The 19,800-nt window shown below is 35.2% G+C and overlaps 1 protein-coding gene across 1 annotated transcript in view; it reads left to right on the plus strand.

Annotated features, from left to right (window-relative positions):
- sev (receptor protein-tyrosine kinase sevenless) overlaps window positions 1–19,800 on the plus strand; it is a 179,353-nt gene that overhangs the window by 25,084 nt on the left and 134,469 nt on the right. Inside the window, exons 4-5 of the mRNA XM_089104666.1 lie at window positions 2,193–2,453; window positions 8,561–8,702. Coding sequence (XP_088960792.1) covers window positions 2,193–2,453; window positions 8,561–8,702 — 403 coding nt within the window. The remainder of the gene's footprint in view (window positions 1–2,192; window positions 2,454–8,560; window positions 8,703–19,800) is intronic.

Consider the following 19,800-nt stretch of genomic DNA (forward strand, 5'->3'; position numbering starts at 1 on the left):
CCTGAAAGTATTAATAGCTTTGGGTCTAATAAAATTACAAAAGAAAAAATATATTTTATTATCATTAAAAAATAAATTACATGCCGGTCTTAAGAAAACTTAGGGGGCGTTAGCTCCACTCCTTTTTGTAGTAGTTTCTGTTTGTTTTAGGTTTAACTTGGTTATTTATTGGTTATGTAATTTTCGTTCGTGCTAGGCTTCATTTATTTATTACTAGTGATTTATGGTAGTTTTACACTTGAATAATTATTTTACTTTATTTCTGCTAATCATCGGTTGAATGTAATTCTTTATTTCTCTTAACTTGTTCTCTAAACTCTAAACCGGGAAAAAAGTTAAAAAAAAAATGTCTGTTCTTTTTAATTGACGCAATCGTTTTCATTTCTTAAGAAAAGAATATTTTAAGTCTATTCTGTTTTCTAAGAGTTTGTGGTAACGAACTGTAATTTAGGAGTGACTCCGCTCAACAGTAACCGAAAGTATAAAAGCAATGTCGTACCCAGGTTTTTTTTTCGGAAGGGGTTTTACTCAAAGATTTTTTTTCGGGGGGGGGGGGGGGGGCTAACAAAAAAAAAAAAAACGCATACAAAATTTGTTTATATTTATTTTTGTTACGTTTTTACTAGTCAAACAAACATTTCGGGGGGGAGGGTTCAAAACCCCTAACCTTCCCTCTGGGTACGGCCTTGTATAAAAGCGAAATTTTGATATCAATAGATGCATCAAAAGATTTAGCTTATTATACTGATTTCAAATATATCAGATTCATTTAGTTTAAGGTTTAAACATCAAAAGCTACGAACTTAAGAAAGTTTGCCTGATTTAAGCAAAAGGGAGAGGCCGAAAACACTCGCAAAAGTCAAGGAATCTTAATGAAAATGACATCACCAGGTACAGTGCATCAGAGAACCCTAATGTTGAGGTTTCAAACTCCCAACTCTAAGAACGTTTATTATTATTATTTTTTTTTTTACCAGTAGAAAAGTCACGGCTGCGTGTTTATTTGATTTTTGTTGTTTTTTATTTTCCCCATGGGTAATCGTAGTGAACAAATGGTTCTAGCATATCGGCAAAGAGTTCATTCGAACGGAAATTAAAAGTTCTTGTGTCCTTTTTAAGCAACCGAAAAGATTGGAGGGAAACTAGCCCCCCTCCCACGCTCTTTTCCGCCAAAGTCTTCCGATCAAAATTTTGAGATGGTTATTTTGTTCAGCATAGTTAAAAGGTCCAGTAAATATGCCTTTGGGAATGGCATGATCCTTCTCAGCCCCTGGGGAGAGTGCTGTAAGTTATGAAAGTTGTCCATTGTTTACATAGTATTTGTTATTCGGAAATATACAGACATTTTTTAGGGTAAGGGGATTTCTGCTATGGGGATTTTCTATGGGGTGAGTTTTTCATGAAGAGGGTAGTTTCCGATGGTGAACTTCCCAGGGAAAATACTGTACTGGGGGAATTTGCCAGAATTGCTATATGAAATTCTTTTTATTTATCCTACTTTCTCTTTGGGGACTCAATTTTACATGTGGAGACGTTCTGGGGGAATTGTCCGGAGGTAATTTTCAAAAGGTTATAACTGGGGGGAGCGAGGTCCAGCAAACTCTTTCTACGGAGGGGTCGTTAGCAGCAGCAATTTTAAATTTAACGGAAATTAAATTCTTTTTCAAACATAAGTATACTAAGGAGAATGGCCTTATGTTGCTTTTTATGGCTTTATTGTTTTTAGTTTTATTTTGCAAGGATATTGCGTTCCTGACCCTTTAGATGTAATGAATTCATTAGAGCGCGATGCGTTTACGAGCAGTCTAAATCATTTGCTTCTTATCTCAGGGGGCATTGCACCCTAGCCCCTCTCTGTCTGTGCCCATGCATTAGCCCCCTTCAATTAGATTAACTCCCTTTGAAGGTAGTTCTTGCGCCAGTGAAACATCAGCAGGTAGATTAGGTAGGAGTGGTAGGGAAATGTAGAATCACCTATTAAAAATGTTAAAATATTGTCTAGACGAAAGAAAATACAGAAATAATACTATTTGAAATAGTTCTAATAGAAAGTGTAGAATTATTAATATTAATACGAAAATTAAGTGGAGAAACAAATTTGAGGTCATGTTTGACATTGGCAAGCTGATTTGTTGACAATTTTTATCAAAGGATTCTTCTTCAAAATTTGCGTGTATAAATGATTTTTATAGTTCTATTTTTTTTTTTTTTATTTTCGTCAAGTATACTTTAGCTCAGATGGAAGTCCTCCAATTTTTTCTCTTCCAAGCAAAACAGTAAGGACACTAGCGGCTGGGCCCCCTACATCATCTCCAATCGTTATTGAGGCCAAAGCACTGGATACACAGAGAATAGCTATTAATTGGAAAGCCCCTGAACATCCCAATGGTGAAATTATCAACTATCATCTTAGATTTTATGAAATGAATGGAAATCCGGAGGTCCAAGTGAAGGTAGCGTTTTGTTGTAGCTTCTGTATTTATACCCAAAACTAATAGACAAAAATACGCTATATTCAACCTATATGAGATAATATAATGCTTGAAGCCCCAAAAGTTCCTAGTGAATCTTCCTCCATTGTGTTGTCACAACGACTGTAAGAAGCTACTGAAGCTAAACCATTGGTTGATATGTGCTCTCATAGAAGGAAACAACCATCTATGTTTTTTTTAGATAATAATAATAATAATAATAATAATAAAAGTATTTATTTCGGTGATGGATTCCTGAATTTGACCTAATTTTGCTCCAAAGTCTGAATAAAGGTAATTAGAGTAATTTCTTTTAACATCAACTTGGGGTTTCCTGTCGAAACTTGTTTTGAACTCATGTACTGGTTGATGAACGTGGCACACAAGTGTCACTTCATTTGAAATATGGAATGCACAAGTGTAGCTATTTTGACCAGAGCGATTACACACAGTGACGGATCTGAGGAGAGGAAGGAGGGGTTGGCGTGCGCCCCCTAACGTAGTCTAAAGTAATATAATTTATTCAATAAACGCAAGATTGCGTTAATTAAACTTGCTCCTAATGTGTTTATCGGATCAACCTATTTTGCCCCCCCCCCTAAAAAAAATCCTGGATCCACCCCTGATTACACACTGTCAATGCATATATGCAGGCGCGGCGGGCATTAAAAAATATACCAGAAGTGTCAAATTCGAACCAGAAGGATCGTAAAATAGTCTTTTATTGGATTATTATTAAAAAACAAAGTTTTTTCTAAGGGAAGTAAAGCGCAAAGTTGAAACTTAAAACGAACAAAAATTATTACTTCACAGCCTCCCTAACATCTATTAAAAAAACTAGTGCAAGTAAATCGACTGATGATATTTTCCTATGTTTTTAAGATTATAGAAAACTTGCATTTTACTGAAAACACAAAACAATATGGGAGCTTTGGCACAGTAAAAATAAACCATGTAAGGACACTTTGTTATAAGAATAAAGTATTTTAGGTTTGTTTCTTATTTATTTATTTTTTTCGTTTAATTTGGCATCACTTCTGGAAAATGAGCTCAGTCCAATGATTGACTGTTGTTTTGGATCTGAGAAGGATACTTTATAAATTATTTTGTAGACAAGTTTGAAGTGAACCGATCGCTTTAGAATTTGTACCATCGCTTAAAATTCTCCGTTATATAGAGAGAAATAACCGGATTTCAAGAGTTCATATTATGGTTCATTTGTTCTTCATTTCGATTAATGCTAGGTGAGAGCGAGATTTCACTGATAAATCAATGCACTATCTTTGTATGGTGTTTAATGACTTTGCACTTAATAAGATAATATTTATTTTTATGCCTAGGTTTTTAAAGTAATTTTAATTGTATACTGAAAGTTACTGATATCACAGCTTGTGTAAAACTATGAAACGTGTTATAGATTAGTTTGTTATTGTGAGGCTTTGTACTCACTTTTGACTTCTAAGCCAATATTCTTGTTTTTTATACTTGGCTTTTGTGTTTTCAGTAAAGCACTAGTTTTCTATAATCCTAAAAACATAGGGAAATATCACCAGCCGATTTATTTTTACTATTTCCAATAGATATTAGATAGGCCGTGAAGTAATAATTTTTGTTCGTTTTAAGTTTGAACTTCGCTCTTTACTTCCCTCAGAAAAAAATTGTTTCTTATATTAATATTTGCCCGTTTTTAATTAGAAATCATATAGACGCAACAAAACCACAACAAATACTGCAATAATCAATCTAATCACAAGATTAAACCGTGAAGTGGCGGTTTACCCACCTTCAAAATCGTGTACAATATGTGGTATATACCATGCATGGCGAAAATGTACTACGCTTGGCACTGTTTGAGGAGGTGAGTGTGCCTACGCGTAGCTACGGTGTGCTACACAGAGCGGAAGAAAATGGAGTGTTATAATGTTTTCAAAATTACTTTAATGTTTTAGTCCTTGAATGAAAAAAAAATGAAGAAAAGAGTAAATCATTTTGTAGCCAGACGCTATAGGCTACATCAACACAAGAAGCAAATAAACTTACTAGAATATATATGCAAAGGCCACCGAGAGGGAATTGCAGAGGAAAGGGGGTGACAAAAACAGGACTGTTCAAAGACAGTACTGCTAAAGGGCAAACAAAAATCTATGATTTTCTGCTCACCCCCTAGATCTGGTAAGAAAAGATACCAATGCAAAAAAGCTATTTTGCTGGTGTTCAAGGTGAGGACTGGAATTACTCAGTATTAGGTTTTTGACCATGCTGAAAACGTTGTTTTTTTAACATTAATCTTTGTCCGATTTTAATTTAAATTTAATGTAGAAGCAACACTGCCATCAACTATTTTATTTTTATTCTGGAGGGGGTAGCCCCCCCTCTTATAAAGAATAATTTCTGTTCTTTTTCAGTTTTAATGTTACTCCTTGCTTCCAGTTATTTTTTTCTTATTTATTTTGTGACGGTTTTCAAATAATGCCAGGAAACCCCCCCCCCCCCCTTTTAAAATTTCTCCTGGAAAGTTCCCCCAGAAACATTCCTTAGCGTTGAAAAGTCTTTCCCAGGGAATATGGAGGGTCATGTCGCCACCAAAAGTATAATTATTGGAATTTTCAACTATGCTGGAAAAAAAGTCTATCTCAAAATTTTGATCGGACGACTTTAGCGGAAGGGGGCCTTTTGAGGAGGGGGCTAGGTGCCTCCAATCTTTGTGGTCACTTAAAAAGAGCAGTAGTAATTTTAATCTCTGTTCAGCCGTCAAAAATCTCTTTATGATGCTCTGGTAAACCGTTACTACGGTAAAAAAAAAGAAAAAAAAGAGACAAAAGTGTTACCCATTGTGATGATCCTTGTTGGTGGGGGACTCTAAGTACCTTATACAAGGTTTTTGGCCATACTGATTCCAATGGTGCATTTCATTTTTATTTCAATCTGACACCCTTTTCAAGTTTCAGGCTTTTTTTTTCAAAATCACCGTATATTCTTCTTCGCAATAAACTTCTACTTTTAAGATTAACCGAAATAACAGTTACCATTCCTGAATCAGTGTCTGATTGCCATTTTTTCTCATTAAGCAGTTTTTTTTTAAAACTGTGCTCTTGCTTTTTACTAGGTTGCAGCTACTGCTGCAGCCATGATTGCAGCTACTGGTGCAACCATGACAGAAGGCACAAAACCATGACTGAAAAAACACTGATATACCCGATACCGATACGCACGATAGCAATACGTTCGATACCGATACACCCGATACCGATACGCCCGGTACTATGGACAGCCCTTTCCCCAGGGACTATGGAGGGTCATATCACCACCAAAACCATGGTTATTAGACTTTTAAACTATGCTGAAAAAAATGGCTATCCCAAAATTTTGATCAGACAACATGGGAGGATGGCTAGCTAACCTCCAAGAAAAATTTAATTTCCGTTCAAATGAGCTATTAAATATCTCTCAATGATGTTTTGGTCACCCGCTAGCCCTGCTAGAAAAAAAAAGAATAAAAAACGGGAGACAGATCAGTACTATCCATGCAAAAAAAGTGATTTTCCTTGTTGTTCAAGGTGGGGGACTCTAATTTTTCTTACAATGTTTTCGACCATGCTGATTCCAGCGACACATTTCTCATTTTGATCTGACACCATTTTCGAGGGGTTTCGAGCTTTTTTTTCGAATTCACCATAAATTTCTTTTCGCAGTAAACTTTTACTTTTAAGACGAACCGAAATAATGGTTATCATTCCTGAATCAGCGTCAGATGGTATTTCTTTCACTAGGCATTTTTTTTCAAAACTCGTTTTTTAACTTTTCGTTACAATGGGCTGTGGTTCGCTCTTTACTTAGTTGTAGCTACTGTTGCAACCACGATGAAAGTGGTCTCGTGACATAACTAGTCCAAAGAGTGAGGGATTTTGGAGGGTATAATCCCCCTCGTGCACGGAATAACTTTGTGTATTAGTTTTAATGTCACTCGATATTTTCAGTTGAAAAAATCTAGTTTTTTAATTTAATTTCTTATCATTTTTCTAATAAGACCAGAAAATACCCCTACTCCTTCCGTGAAAAATTACTCCCGGAAAATTCTCCCCCAGAAAAATTTCCCCCCAAAAAAACATTCCCTAGATTTCCGAATAACAAGTGATATGTATAAATAATGGGAAAATTCGTTAATGTACATTCCTCTTTAATTCCGTAATTTACAATGCTCTTTCTTCGGGCAAAAAAATCGACATTTTTGTAGATCACAACTTGAAACCTTTACAGTATGATCCTCTAATATGCTGAATGAAACCTGATGCTGTGATTGTCATTAAGGTTACTTGACTTTTAGGGGGAGTTTCCCTCCCTATTTTGAAAATCAGGCAAATTTTTCTCCGGCTTGTTGTTTTAGATGTGTAACATTAAACGTAACAAATTTTATGTACTTGGAATCAGCATAAAAAGCCATATTTTGATGCATTAATAACTACAAAAACTCACTCTTCGTTTTCGGTTACAACTGAGATGAGTCGCTCCTTACTTGCAGTTTATTACCAAGAACTATTTGAAAAAAAAATAATTTCCGTTTGTATCTCTTGTATCTGATTAATTTTTCAGAATATATTACGACTCTTGAATCGCTGCTTTGAAGAATCAAGATTATGTTGTTACACCAAAATAGAGTTAGATTAATCTGGGGTCATACGCTCGATAGCCTAGAGTTGACCCGTGCGACCCCTTCTATCTTGGAAACAGTTGCTCTGGCAGTCCATTGGATTTGTGGAAATTTGATATCGCTAAAGAATGTCTGTGTTTGTGTTGATTGGCATTTAGAAATATTATCAAGCATGTATCCTACTCAATTTGAATAGTCTTTCATGCCTCATATTTTGTTTGGTACAAAAAGCATATACAATAATTATTGATAAAAGAATGAAAGATTTTAAATCTTCCGCCAGTAAACTAAATCATGATTTGTCCTCTTTATTTTTTTTATTTTTATGATTGGGTTATGGTTTTTTAATGTCTTTTGATTTATTTCTTGATTATCTCATGATTATGATATATGATTTATGATTATGTCTATGATTATTATGATTGTAAAAACTATTTATTTTTGTTCAGTGTCTAAGTTTTCATCTCTATTCTCTTTTTTCCCCCTTATGTATTCTGTCATTTAGGGGATCTGCGCCCTTTTTGTTTTGACAGGTTATAAATAAATTGAATTGAACAATCATAATTTCAATTGTGACGGTAAAAATTAGAAAAAAATTTGAGTAACAAAGAAATTGAATAATTAATTTTTAATCCATGAAATTAGAGAATTAAACGAACAAATGAGCTTTCAAATGGGGATAAGTCCAGATAAGTCTCATTGGAGATGTGACCAATCAAGTATACAACTATAAATTCAACATTTCTTTTGCAATTAGAAGACAGAAAAGGCTTTGCCACCTTCATTGGAAATTCATTTTATCTTTAGGCAAGTTAAAGAAGAAAATTTACATCTTAAGACTTTGAATGAACCCTGTTTATTGAACTCTCTCAGAAAAAAAAAATCTAGTTAATGATCCAGAAGTGAGTTATTTTTTTTGCTTAAATATGTTAGTTTTAATTTTAATTCTTCATTACTTCTATTTTCTATTGATGACGACCGCTGTATATGTAATCGAAATATCTAGACTTTTGTACCTGTTTTCACTGTCTAAATAAATGGACATATCCCAATTTGAACGTTTATTTGTTCGTCACAGGAAGGCAGTGTGGTCTGGGAAAAAGGATACCTAGTTTAAGGTATTACGTCGGAAATGCATAAAGAATTAAAATATGACTATTCTCCTCCAACAACCTCCCACGGCCAACTTTATGGCGGAAAGAAAGGTATGCTGCATCATAATTTAGCCAGAATCTTGGATGGTTGCTAGGTACCTATTTGAGGGGGTACCTAGGTACCCCTTAAGCTTCTCCCTGTGTGCAGTGTTATTTCGTTTTTATTACATGTTGGTGTAGTTTTTTTCGTGCAATTCCTCCGCCCGAGTAAGATGTATAAATAACATTTACTATTACGAATTCTTTTACTACTACTCTAAGATTTACTTGTGTTTTTTTATTTGCAGGAATTGGATGGAAACTCCACTTTTTATGTCATTTCTCATCGAGTGGCTTCTGCAAATTATTCAATTAGTGTATGTGCACGAAATAAATTTGGCTATGGGCCGGAAACAAAGGTTGTCGTTCAAATGCCTTCTGCTGAAGTCAGTAAGTTATGTCCTCATAATTAAAATCAATTTATTCTCATGGCTTGTAAAGACAAAAAGCTATTCGTGTTTGATTACAAACAACAATCTAAAAGTCATTTTAATTTACAGTATATGAAGGAAATATAGCTTCAGATGTATCGCAATCAGTTGTGCCAATTCACCAAAATCTAGCAGGAGACAGGTCAATTACGGTGTCTTTTCAATATATTTAAAAAAAAAACTATAATGTACCCCAAAAGGGCATTTTCAAAAACATAAATGCCCCAAAAGGGCATTTACAAAGAAATTAAGTGTTGGTAAAAATCTAGAAGCGGGTATATTCTCCCCATCCCCAAATTGACCCCCCTGGTCGTAATAGTTCAGCCATGTTCATATTTAGAAGAAGCTGTGAACATCAAAACATATTACTTAGTGTAGATAGGATTTCTCATGGGGGAAGGGTAGCGGTACGGCCTTGTTTTTTTTTCTTGTCACGTATTTTATGAATTTTCGATATTTAGGAGACAGCTGCATCCTGTGGCTACAACAGTATTTTAAACATATATTTGATTCCAAATTGGTGAAGATGGGAAATAGTGATATTTCCCAAGAAACGTAAAAAACCTATTTTTATTACTATAATAATAATAATAATAATAATAATAATAATAATAATAATTTATTATAAGCCAAAAAACAGGCCATAAAGAACAGTATTCTTAAATACACTCCACAAGAAAAATAACATAAATATCAAGTTTCACTCATTGATGTCAACGCTTCATTTAAATATTTACATACCTGCCTGATTGTCATTTTTACAGTCGTGTTCAGGATACTCGGGACCTCCAAGTTACCACCACCAAAAAACTTTTCCCTTAATAGAGAAAGTTGCTGGCACTCGGTGAGAATATGGGCAACATCCTCAATACCTAGGTTACATCTGGGGCAAGAGTAATCTGCATCTGGGGCCACCCTTTTTCTTTCAAATACTCTTTTTCTATTTTTTAGTGGCAGGCAATTCACTCGGATCTGAAACCAAGCCCTCAATGTCTCCCCCGGTAATCCTAGTTTAAAACAGTATTCAACTCCAAACATCTCTTTTACTTGGGAATAAAACTTCAATGTTTCAGATGGTTTAACTGCCTGGGTCCACATTTGGACTTCCTGGTCTTTTATTCTTTCTATAATCATAGCCAAAAACGGCTCACCCTGATCTGAGGGTCCCAGCCCCTCATTCCAAATATATGATAATCCTAATCCTTCTAAAACATTTTTTATTTGATACGGCCACGATCTTTAACGTTTCAACCATAGCATCTCCACATAATCTACTTTTGCTAACCTATCTTCTGGCAGACTTAGAACTTTCAGCCAGTACCGGATCATCTGTGCTAATCTACTCATTCTCAGCGAAAATATACCTAGGTCACCTTTTATTGCCTGATCGTGGGTCGTTACGTGAAGACCAATTAATCTCTTAAAGTGCTGCAGCTGAATTGATTCCAATTGTGGTGCCGGGTCATGCCCCCAGAGTTTGTTCCGTCATAGATAGTAGGTAAAACTTTCGAATTAAAAACATTTTTATGTATTTTTAAATATTTTATATTTGAAATCCTTGAATTACTTAAAATGGCAGCTGAAACTGCTTTCCCTCTCTTAGTCATTTTTTTTCCAAGATCTTTCCATCCGCCTTTTGCTGAATTTATTACTCCTACATATTCAAAATTTTCGTTCTCTGTTACTTTTTCACCTTTATAATTAAATTCTACTTTTTGATCATCATTATTCACACGAATTCCTCTAAAAACCACAATCTCAGTTTTTTTGATATTCAACACTAGTTTCTTTCTATCTAAATATTTTTCTAATATTTTAAGTAAGTTTTGGAGCTCCTCAGGTAACTCGCCTAACAACGCCAAATCATCAGCAAAAGGCAATAAAGATAATGTCAGGTTTTCTAGTGACACTGTCGGTGCCTATACCTTTTTAAAATATTCAGCAATATAATTTATAAACAACGTGAACAACCTTGGCGAAACACTACTACCCTGTTTTACTCCTTTTATAATTTCAAACGGTGACGATAATCCCTTCCCTAAGACTTTAACTATACCAAATGTCTTTCTATACATATCAGCTAGTATCCTAACGAAAAGTCTTAGTAAGCCTACCTTTAACAGTTCTAAGCACAGGAAAATCCTATCAATACTGTCGAAGGCCTTTTCTAGATTTGAAAATGCAACACACAACCTATTCTTCCCTTTTGCATTTTTCTATACAACGGCCTGTAGGACTAAGACCCTATTAATAGCATTATATCCATTTCTAAACCCTGCCTGCTCCTCCTTCAAAATCCTATATTTTTCTCACCAATGAGCTAATATATAATCTACTATTCATTCTAATATTTTGCTAAGACTAAGTAATAAAGATATCGGTTGATAATTACTGTGATCCGCTGGGTCTCCCTTTTTTAATAGCGGCAAAATCAAGGATGTTTTCCACAGCGAGGGCCATTCTCCAGAAGCCAGAACTGAGTTGAAGATAGCCAAGAAGATGGGGTTTCAAGATCTTTGTTGGGACTCCATCGCTACCAGGTGCTGATCCACCTTCCATGGCGCTTATGCACTCTTTGATTTCTTCTTCCGATGCGGGTTTTATCAGATCATAGTCGTGTTCTTGCAGTGGGAGACTGGTCTCATTCTCTGTATTCGATAATTTGTCGCTGAACCAGCAGTCAAACGAATAGTCTTCCTGAACCGCGTCGTTGTAGTATCTCGGCCATGTTTTCGGGTCAGGTACTTTTGGCTGAGCTATGGAGGCCCCTTTTTTTATCTTTCTCCAAAAAGACCATATATCACCCTTTTCATAGAACTGGATCAGCTCGTCCTTACCTTGTTTAATAGCCTGTCTCTTTTTCTGTTTTAAAAGGCGTTTATACTCACAGCGAACATTTTTAAACCTTGTTACTAGTCGAAACCTATTTTCCTCTTTTTCCTCTTCCCTCAAAATCTCCAATTCTTTAATCAGTTCTAATTTTTTTATTCTACATTCCTCATCAAAAAATTCTAAATCCTTACAACCTCCTTTATTTCCTAAAACTGGGCTTGCTATTTCGTGTACAATCTCCGTGAACTCTTCTATTAATCTATCTTGGTTATTTATCTTCTCTAAATCACTTGGCCTTATAGCTACATCATCCTCTGAAAATGCTTCACTTAATTTAACATTCTCCTCTCTTGACCATTCCCTGGGTATCTGACGTGTAACATATTTATTATAAATACGACTTTCTCTTGAATTATCTCTCCTTTGGGGAGCACTCCTTGATCTAATTTCTAAAAATACCGGTAGATGGTCCGATCCTACTAGCTTAAGCACATCCACATTAAGGTAATTCGGATCCCATCGAATATCCCCCAAAACATGATCAATTTAAACTTGCTTTAGCCCCAGATACGCAGGTAAACTCGCCTCGATTATTATCCTTTCCAAATCTTCCATTTCCAATCATCAAAACCCAATTCTGCGCATAGTGTCAGCAACCTCCTACCTCATTGATTTATTCTTCTTTTTTCATCCCTGCTAGCTCTGGGGGTTCTGTAGACGGCTGGGACAGCTGACGGAATACCTGGAATTAACACATCTTTTAATTCAGCTTCGTCACCAGTATAAGGATTAAAATCACCCATTAATATCAATCTAATCATTTTCAAAATTAGCTCTTTTTTCATCTAATTCTTTTACCAACAAATTCCACGTATCTTCATTTCGGTACGAGCTATTTTGAGGCGGAACATAAATCGATCCTATTACAATACACAGTCCATCCCAACATCCTATTCTAATGCAAATAACATAATCTTATTTACTTTCAAACTTTGCATAACGTTTGGAGCAATCATCTTTTAACAAGACTGCAAGGTCTCTGAAATTAGGATTGTTCAAAGGTGCCTCTCTCAATCCACTTTCTGTATTGGACCCTCTTACTTTTGGAGTTTCACTAGGGCAATGCCAGGTTTTTTTATTAATGCTACAAAGTCAAAATTTGACAAACCACTTTCCACAGAACTTAACTTATTTTTTATACCCTGTACATTCCAAGATACAAACTTCAGGTTTTGTGTATGGCCTTGTCGATGCTATTGGGCTCCGTAATCACTCAGGTGGAAAGCTAACCGGTAATAATCGTCGCCCCTAGGCCTATTAATAACTCTGTACTGCCAAGGCTGATTTTTTTTAGCTGCCTGAACGGGCGGGTGTTTTGTCTGTAAATTGGTGGCCAATTCCCTTCAGTAACCCGGCTTGTCCAAAAGCAAATATAAGACTCTCTCTCATAAGGTGCAAAATAAGGCACACAAACAATAGAAATAACACTGGCAATAAGTATATGTGTACATATTTATGGGTACCTGCAGAAATTTGGGGAAGGCAAATAGGAGAGTGTGTGAAAGTGCAGGATGACTGGCCCCCAACCCCATTGCACTTCCTGGCTGAAGGGCCATGAAACGGAGATCAGCACCGCCGGTCCCCAGGTATGGATTGTAAAATCTGCGACCGTATTCTTTAATGTTCTTTCTCAATTTACTGAAACACGAATAAAATCAATAAGTCAAAAGCTGTCATTGAAAAATTTTTACGTAACCGCCACTTCTGAGGATCAAAGGGCAAGCTTTAAAAGTGACAATAAATGGATCATAATTCGAACGCACTTTCGATGCTACCAGAATACGAAAAATATTACAAGACCGATTGCCAATTGAAAATTTGCTCAGCAAAATTTATGAAAAAGAGGCCAAGCGTCTGGATGTAAATCGTGCAAATATAAAAATAACACTGATCAACGTAAGAAAATGTATATCTTTTCTAGATCTAAAATGGAACCAAGAATATGAGGGGTTTGATTCAACTAGCAAATTATTTGCCTTATCATAAACCCATGATACTTAATGGAGATGACAAGGAAAAGTCGGAAGCCATACCACTAGACAATAAGAAACGTGAGACTAATTAGTGCGCTAAGTAACAGTTTTAACGCAGAGGGGGAAGTTATGTTTCAGCTTTTTCAATACACTGAAATTTCCGAAATATGATATCAAAGTATGGATTGTCGTGCTATGAAAATATAGTGTGGGAAATCAGTTTGCGCATATACAAAGTTTTTACCACACCTATTCGCGGAAATATTCAGTTTTATTAAATTTGGTTGGTATTGAAACATCAGATTTGTCTAGGTTCACCCTAAACCTTCTGAAAAGGTGATTTTGGGCAATTAACAGGTCCCTTTAATGATTGCTATCTAATAGAACTAATCTGACTTTTTTTTGCCTTCTCAGTTGGCTACACCTGAATTCCCAAAATATTTTACCCAGAGTGTGAAATAGCACTTACAACTCAAATTGACGGGGGAGGGGTATTCAACTTTGTCAATGTACTTACTTCCAGGAAATATTATGTTTCACTATTTGCGCATGGTATTGAAACCTCAATTTTTTAAAGAATAACCCTTAAAGGTCACGAAAAACCCTTCTCTGGACGCGCAATAGGTCCTTTTGATGAGTGAACTAATCTTGCCTCTTAATAGAGGTCAGCACCTCCGATAAGGACTGTAAAGTCCAATGCCATATTCTTTACCTTTAAAGTTAACTTGTCCACTAAATATGGGTAAGCTTTGAAACTCTTGGGGGAATTTGATTTCGAAAAATTAAAAGCTAATAATTTGTGCAACTTAATGAGAAAGTTAAAGATGTTTTAGAAGCTAGTTCAATTACACATCGATAAAAGAAAAAAAAGCTGCTATCATCCGCAAAATCAATACACACAACAAATCTAAGAAAATGTGTCATGAATGCACTGTTCAGCTACTGCTATCATTAAGAATACTGCTCGTTAATACATAACAAAGATCACTAACATAAAACAGTCAAGGTATAACCTCTAGTGCAGGTCCTTGCGGAATTCCTCGCACTAGTATAACTGATGCAAATGCCTACCCTTTGATTTTGTCATGAATACTACAGATATACAAGTGTTTTGGACAAAACTCCCTATTTTCTGCTTTCTGTTCTTAAGGTAGTGGTTGCAGTGGTCGCAGCAACCTAACAAAAGACGAACCTCGGCTAATAGTAACCCAAATTTAATTACATTGAAACCAAATAATTATAAGGGGCAAACGCAAACACCTGCTATCCAATAACCATCGTAGAGTGTAGACTCAAGAATTATTTTAAATAAAAGAGATCAAAAGCCCTTATTTTTTCATCAAAAAAAAAAAAAAAAAAAAAAAAAAAAAAAAAAAAAAAAAAAAACAACTCCATTGCATGTTTGGTCACACGTTGCAAATTATGATTTTAGACAAGGCAAAAAGTGCTTAAATAAACTTTATACAATGGTCTACTTCTTCACTGACCATTCTATTAGGTAAATCACGTATAGTCCTAATGCTCCGCTTTCCCAGGAGAGGGGCACTCTGAGGGTAGTAAGTAAAACAGGAGAAACAATTAAGCTCCTTTAGGTGTGTTTCCCCCTTAGCTTGTATCATTTTCACGTTCTCTTTTTTTCGAACTTCTGCGTACAAAGTCAAGTAAAAATTTGTCAACCAAATTCAATCAAATATCTGTATAATAAAAACATACAATCATAGATTTTAGAGAACAATACAACAATAGGTAAAACATGAAACTCCTAATATAATCTACTGTATGCTAAAAAATTGCTATACAAATATTTTTTTATCCTCCAATCAAATTGTTTTTGAAGGGATATCTGAAACTTGCGACTTTGGAAAGAGTAAAATTTTAAAAGTAAAAATCCGTCAAACTAAACTTAGAACTGTAGTAGACGACGACTGCTCTTCTTACAGAATCATGACGATGATTCGATGATTCTTACAGAAGCCCTACCCTTGAACAACAAGGGAAAGCACTGTTTGGCATAGGAAGCACTACTCTTGCTCTCTCTGCTGCATCTTCGTTTTTTCTTCGCCATTAGTGGTGCATTAGAACATCATAGAGAGCTGTTTAAGGACATATTTGAAGGCTAAGTTTTACATCTACCAGATTTTTATAAATTTGGATTGATATATTCATCATTCAGTGTCACATGGTACCAAAAAATTACACCTTCTTGTGCCATATTTGGAGTGAAAAGCATAAAAAAGGTAACATAATCTCCATAGAAGAAAAGCTTGAACCTAAGGTTTACAAGGCCCAGGAAAAAAATTTTGAAGTAAAAATCCGTCAAATTAAACTTAGAACTGTAGTAGACGATGAATGCTCTTCTAACAGAATTATGACGATGAATGTACATTCAATTTTGCTGGAATAGTATTATAAAAACAACAATGGTAAAACAATGGGAAATTTATGCAAGACATTGAGATTTTTTTAACCTTAAATGAGTATTTCGGCTCTATATTCAAGACTATCCTCAGTAAAGCTCTAACATAAATAAAATAAGGTTTACAATTACAAGGCAATTATTATAACTAAAAAAAAAGAAAAAATCCAAACAGTCCCAGATTATTATTTCATAGAAGTTCAACCAGGACTGAAGAGAAAACAACACGAAACAGGACAATTTATTAAGATAAATACAAATTAAGAAGTTTTTTTTTAATCGTATTTGTTTGATAAATTGCAAACTAAAACGTTAATATTTATAATATTAATACAATATTTTAATATAGAGGACAATTTAGGAATATTTATTATTAGACTATTTAAGAAAGCAGATTTATAATCATGGTTTCAGCAATCGTCACAACCTAGTAAAGAATGAACTACACTCCATAGTTCTTACTTGACTTATTGCTTCTGCTGGTGGTCCAGCGCAGAGAGAGAAGCCAATCGTCGCCTCCAGTTCAGACTATCCTAAGCTAGCATGATACCTTCGTCTGGAGTGCTACCGATCAATGACAGGAAATGAGCACGGCTGTCCTTCCGTCTAGAACGAGGCCTTCCACGCGGGTACTTCCAGTCGTGCGTCGAGGGATCAAATCTAAATGCCATTCTAGCTGGCGTTTCAGGTGGTTGGTAAGTGACAGTAGTTGGGTGTTGGAGACGGAAGTCATACGCCTTAATCCCTTCGATTCGTCTGAGAAACTTAACCACATAGTAACCACAAGTTTAAAAACATGTTTTGAAAAATCAGCAACTATGTAGTGAGAACAAAAAGTCATTTGTAGCAGATTTAGGAATGGTAATGGTTGTTCTGGTTCATCTTAATAGTAAAATGTTATTGAAAAAACAAATTTACGGGGAAATTGAGCCTGAAACCCCTCGAAAATGGTGTCAGATCAAAATGAAAAGCGTGCTGTGGAATCACCATGGTCGAAAACCTCACTGTAGAATTAAAGCCCCACCCTTGAACAACAAGGGGAATCACTGTTTGGCATAGGAAGCACTGTTGTTGCTCTCTTTGCTGCATCTTCTTTTTTTCTTCGCCGTTAGTGGTGCACTAGAACATCATAGAGAGCTGTTTAAGGACTATTTGAAAGCTAATTTTTACATCAACCACATTTTTATAAATATGGATTGACATATTCATCATTCAGTGCCACATGGTACCAAAAAATGGAACCTTCTTGTGCCATATTTGGAGTGAAAAGAATAGGAAGCATAAAAAGGGTAACATAATCTCCATAGTAGAAAAGCTTGAACCTAAGGTTTACAGGGCCCAGGATCAATGTTCTTTTTGCACATTTGTGCTATAAAAGAGCAAAAGGCAAATCGAGTAGCGATAGAACTTTGAAATCGATCTTATTTGCATACATTTCTAGCACTTAATTAATGAGTGATTGAGAACAGAATAAAAGTGTAAAACAAACATCTTTATGTATATCTATTTTAAAGAATAAATTATAAACATCTGTATGCTTGTGCCGTTTTATAATGTTTTATGTATGCTTGTGCAGTGGTTAGAACCCTATTTTGTGGCCCTGGTAATCTAGATTCAAATCCTACTCATGATGAATTACTTTTTGAAATTGGCATTTTTAAAAATAGCGCCACTAGTGAGCCGAGAAGTCGCTTAAACGAAAGACATGTAGAAGAATTTCAGAAGAATTTCCTGATTACGCCTTTTGATTTTGGCCAAGACACCATCAACAATATAATAAACAGTTTTAAAACTTTGAAATCCCAGTGAACAGTTTATACTCCCTCCTATTTAGCCATTATACCCTTCAAATTGGTTATTATTAGTTATTAGATATTATTATTATTTGTAAATGGCTAATAATTTTAAGTCATCAATGACTTTTCTAATGAAACTGAGAGTCATATTCTTCAGACACTCTTCTTGTATTACAGTTTTGGTTACTAGGCAGCTTTAATTCTATTTAACGTTCTTTTTCTTTAAAATATCATTTTATTTTTTTGCATTTAAGCATTATTTTATCATTTGATCCAAGAAAATGCTATTATTGCTGTTTCTTTTGTCAAACTTTATTTTATTTATTATTTTTTACGTTCTTTCTATCAAATTGAATCTAAATTGTTGTTTTATTTATATATTGTCTAAAACGTAAATGTTAGTTTATTGACTATTATTTTACTCACGCCATTACGCCAATATTATTTTTATTAATCTTTATGTATAAGTTATTTATTATCCTTTTTATATTTTAAGGGTATCGTATATGTCTTATCAGGTTTTTATCACTAGATTCACCAGTTATGGATATATTTTCTTTCTTGGCCTTTGAAGTTGCCACGGGTCATTTAGTGGGTTTCTATGAGGTGTCAAAGTTCTCTGACGCCTTATCAGGTTTTTCTTCCTTCTTTTTAATGTGTAGACTGTTAACTCCAGAGACCACACGTTTTCCTGACTCCAAATTTTAGAGATCAAAAATATTTATTTTACTTTCGGAAATTTTTTTTTCGGATATTGAGTGGCTGCCTCCAGCTGTCTTACAAAGTGTGTCCCCATAGTTCATTTTTAAAGCGGGTCTAATAAAAATAAAATTTTTTTGGTCAAATTACTGTTAAGATATTCTGTTTTTGGTATAGTTAAGGTGGGTGCTGTTTGTTTATTTAATTTCTTGTGGTTTGTGTACATAGCCAAATTTTTGGCTTTCATTAAACATTATTTTGTTTTTAGTCTCAATGGTTAAGGTGTAACACTTGTTGCCATCAGGAGACCGTTCCAATGGTAAAACATTATTGGCGTACTAGCTACTATCAGAACGCAAAGTTTTTCTTAAGCAGTGTTGAAATCAGTGGCGTAATTTCGTCTAAATCCTAGTGGGGGAAAGCTGGAGCCATTTTTCCAAAATCAAGTAAAATTACAGTGAAAAATGAAAAATGAGTCATATAGTACCATAAGGCAAAGATATACTAAAGAAAACTGACCTGTTTCTTTGGATGCTTGAATTATGCAGGCTTATCTTAGTTTTGACAAGATTTTTTGCAGAAACTAAATTTCAGCTTGGGGGCATCCTAGGGTCTGGGGTTGGGGGGTAAACCAGGGTCTTGTAGGGTTAGTTACCCTCTTTCCCCATAGCAAATTACGCTCCTTGTTGAAATGCGGTGCTAACTATACTTTTCTGCTTAAACCTAACAACCTAATTTTCGTCATGCGCTTACTTAGACATGACAGGGCACCAATTCACAAGAATATGTGGGGGGGGCAAAGATTTGTGTACAGTTTTTAATGATCATACACAAAAGATGTTTTTAAAAATCTAGAGGGAGGCATTCTTTTCGACGAAAATACCGAAAAAAGCTGTTTTCCAAAATATGTCCCCCCTCCCAATTGGCGCACCTTGATGAAAGTACATCAAGACATGCATGTGAACGCCACTCTTAAGCTCTAATGGCAAGGATAGTGACGAAAGAAGCTTCTTGATGGTCAAATTTTAAATCTTAGACGCAGAGTTCAAGACTATAGAACTTGATATTTAGCTCTGAGTAAAGGTAATATACAGTAGCGAAAAGTCCTATATTCTCCATCGAAAATTTTTGACATAGATCTAAAACCACACAAGCTTCGTGACCCCGCTTTCGCGCACGCGCAATGGCAAATGTTTCCGATGGAAAACCAAGTAGCAACTGAAATTATGGCTCTGACGGTCTGTGAAACGGTCTGTGACGGTTTGACGGTCTATGAAATGT

The sequence above is a fragment of the Artemia sp. Qi Xiang Cuo genome, chromosome 2, assembly GCF_049724085.1.
Source record: "Artemia sp. Qi Xiang Cuo chromosome 2, ASM4972408v1, whole genome shotgun sequence".
Lineage (NCBI taxonomy): Eukaryota > Metazoa > Arthropoda > Branchiopoda > Anostraca > Artemiidae > Artemia > Artemia sp. Qi Xiang Cuo.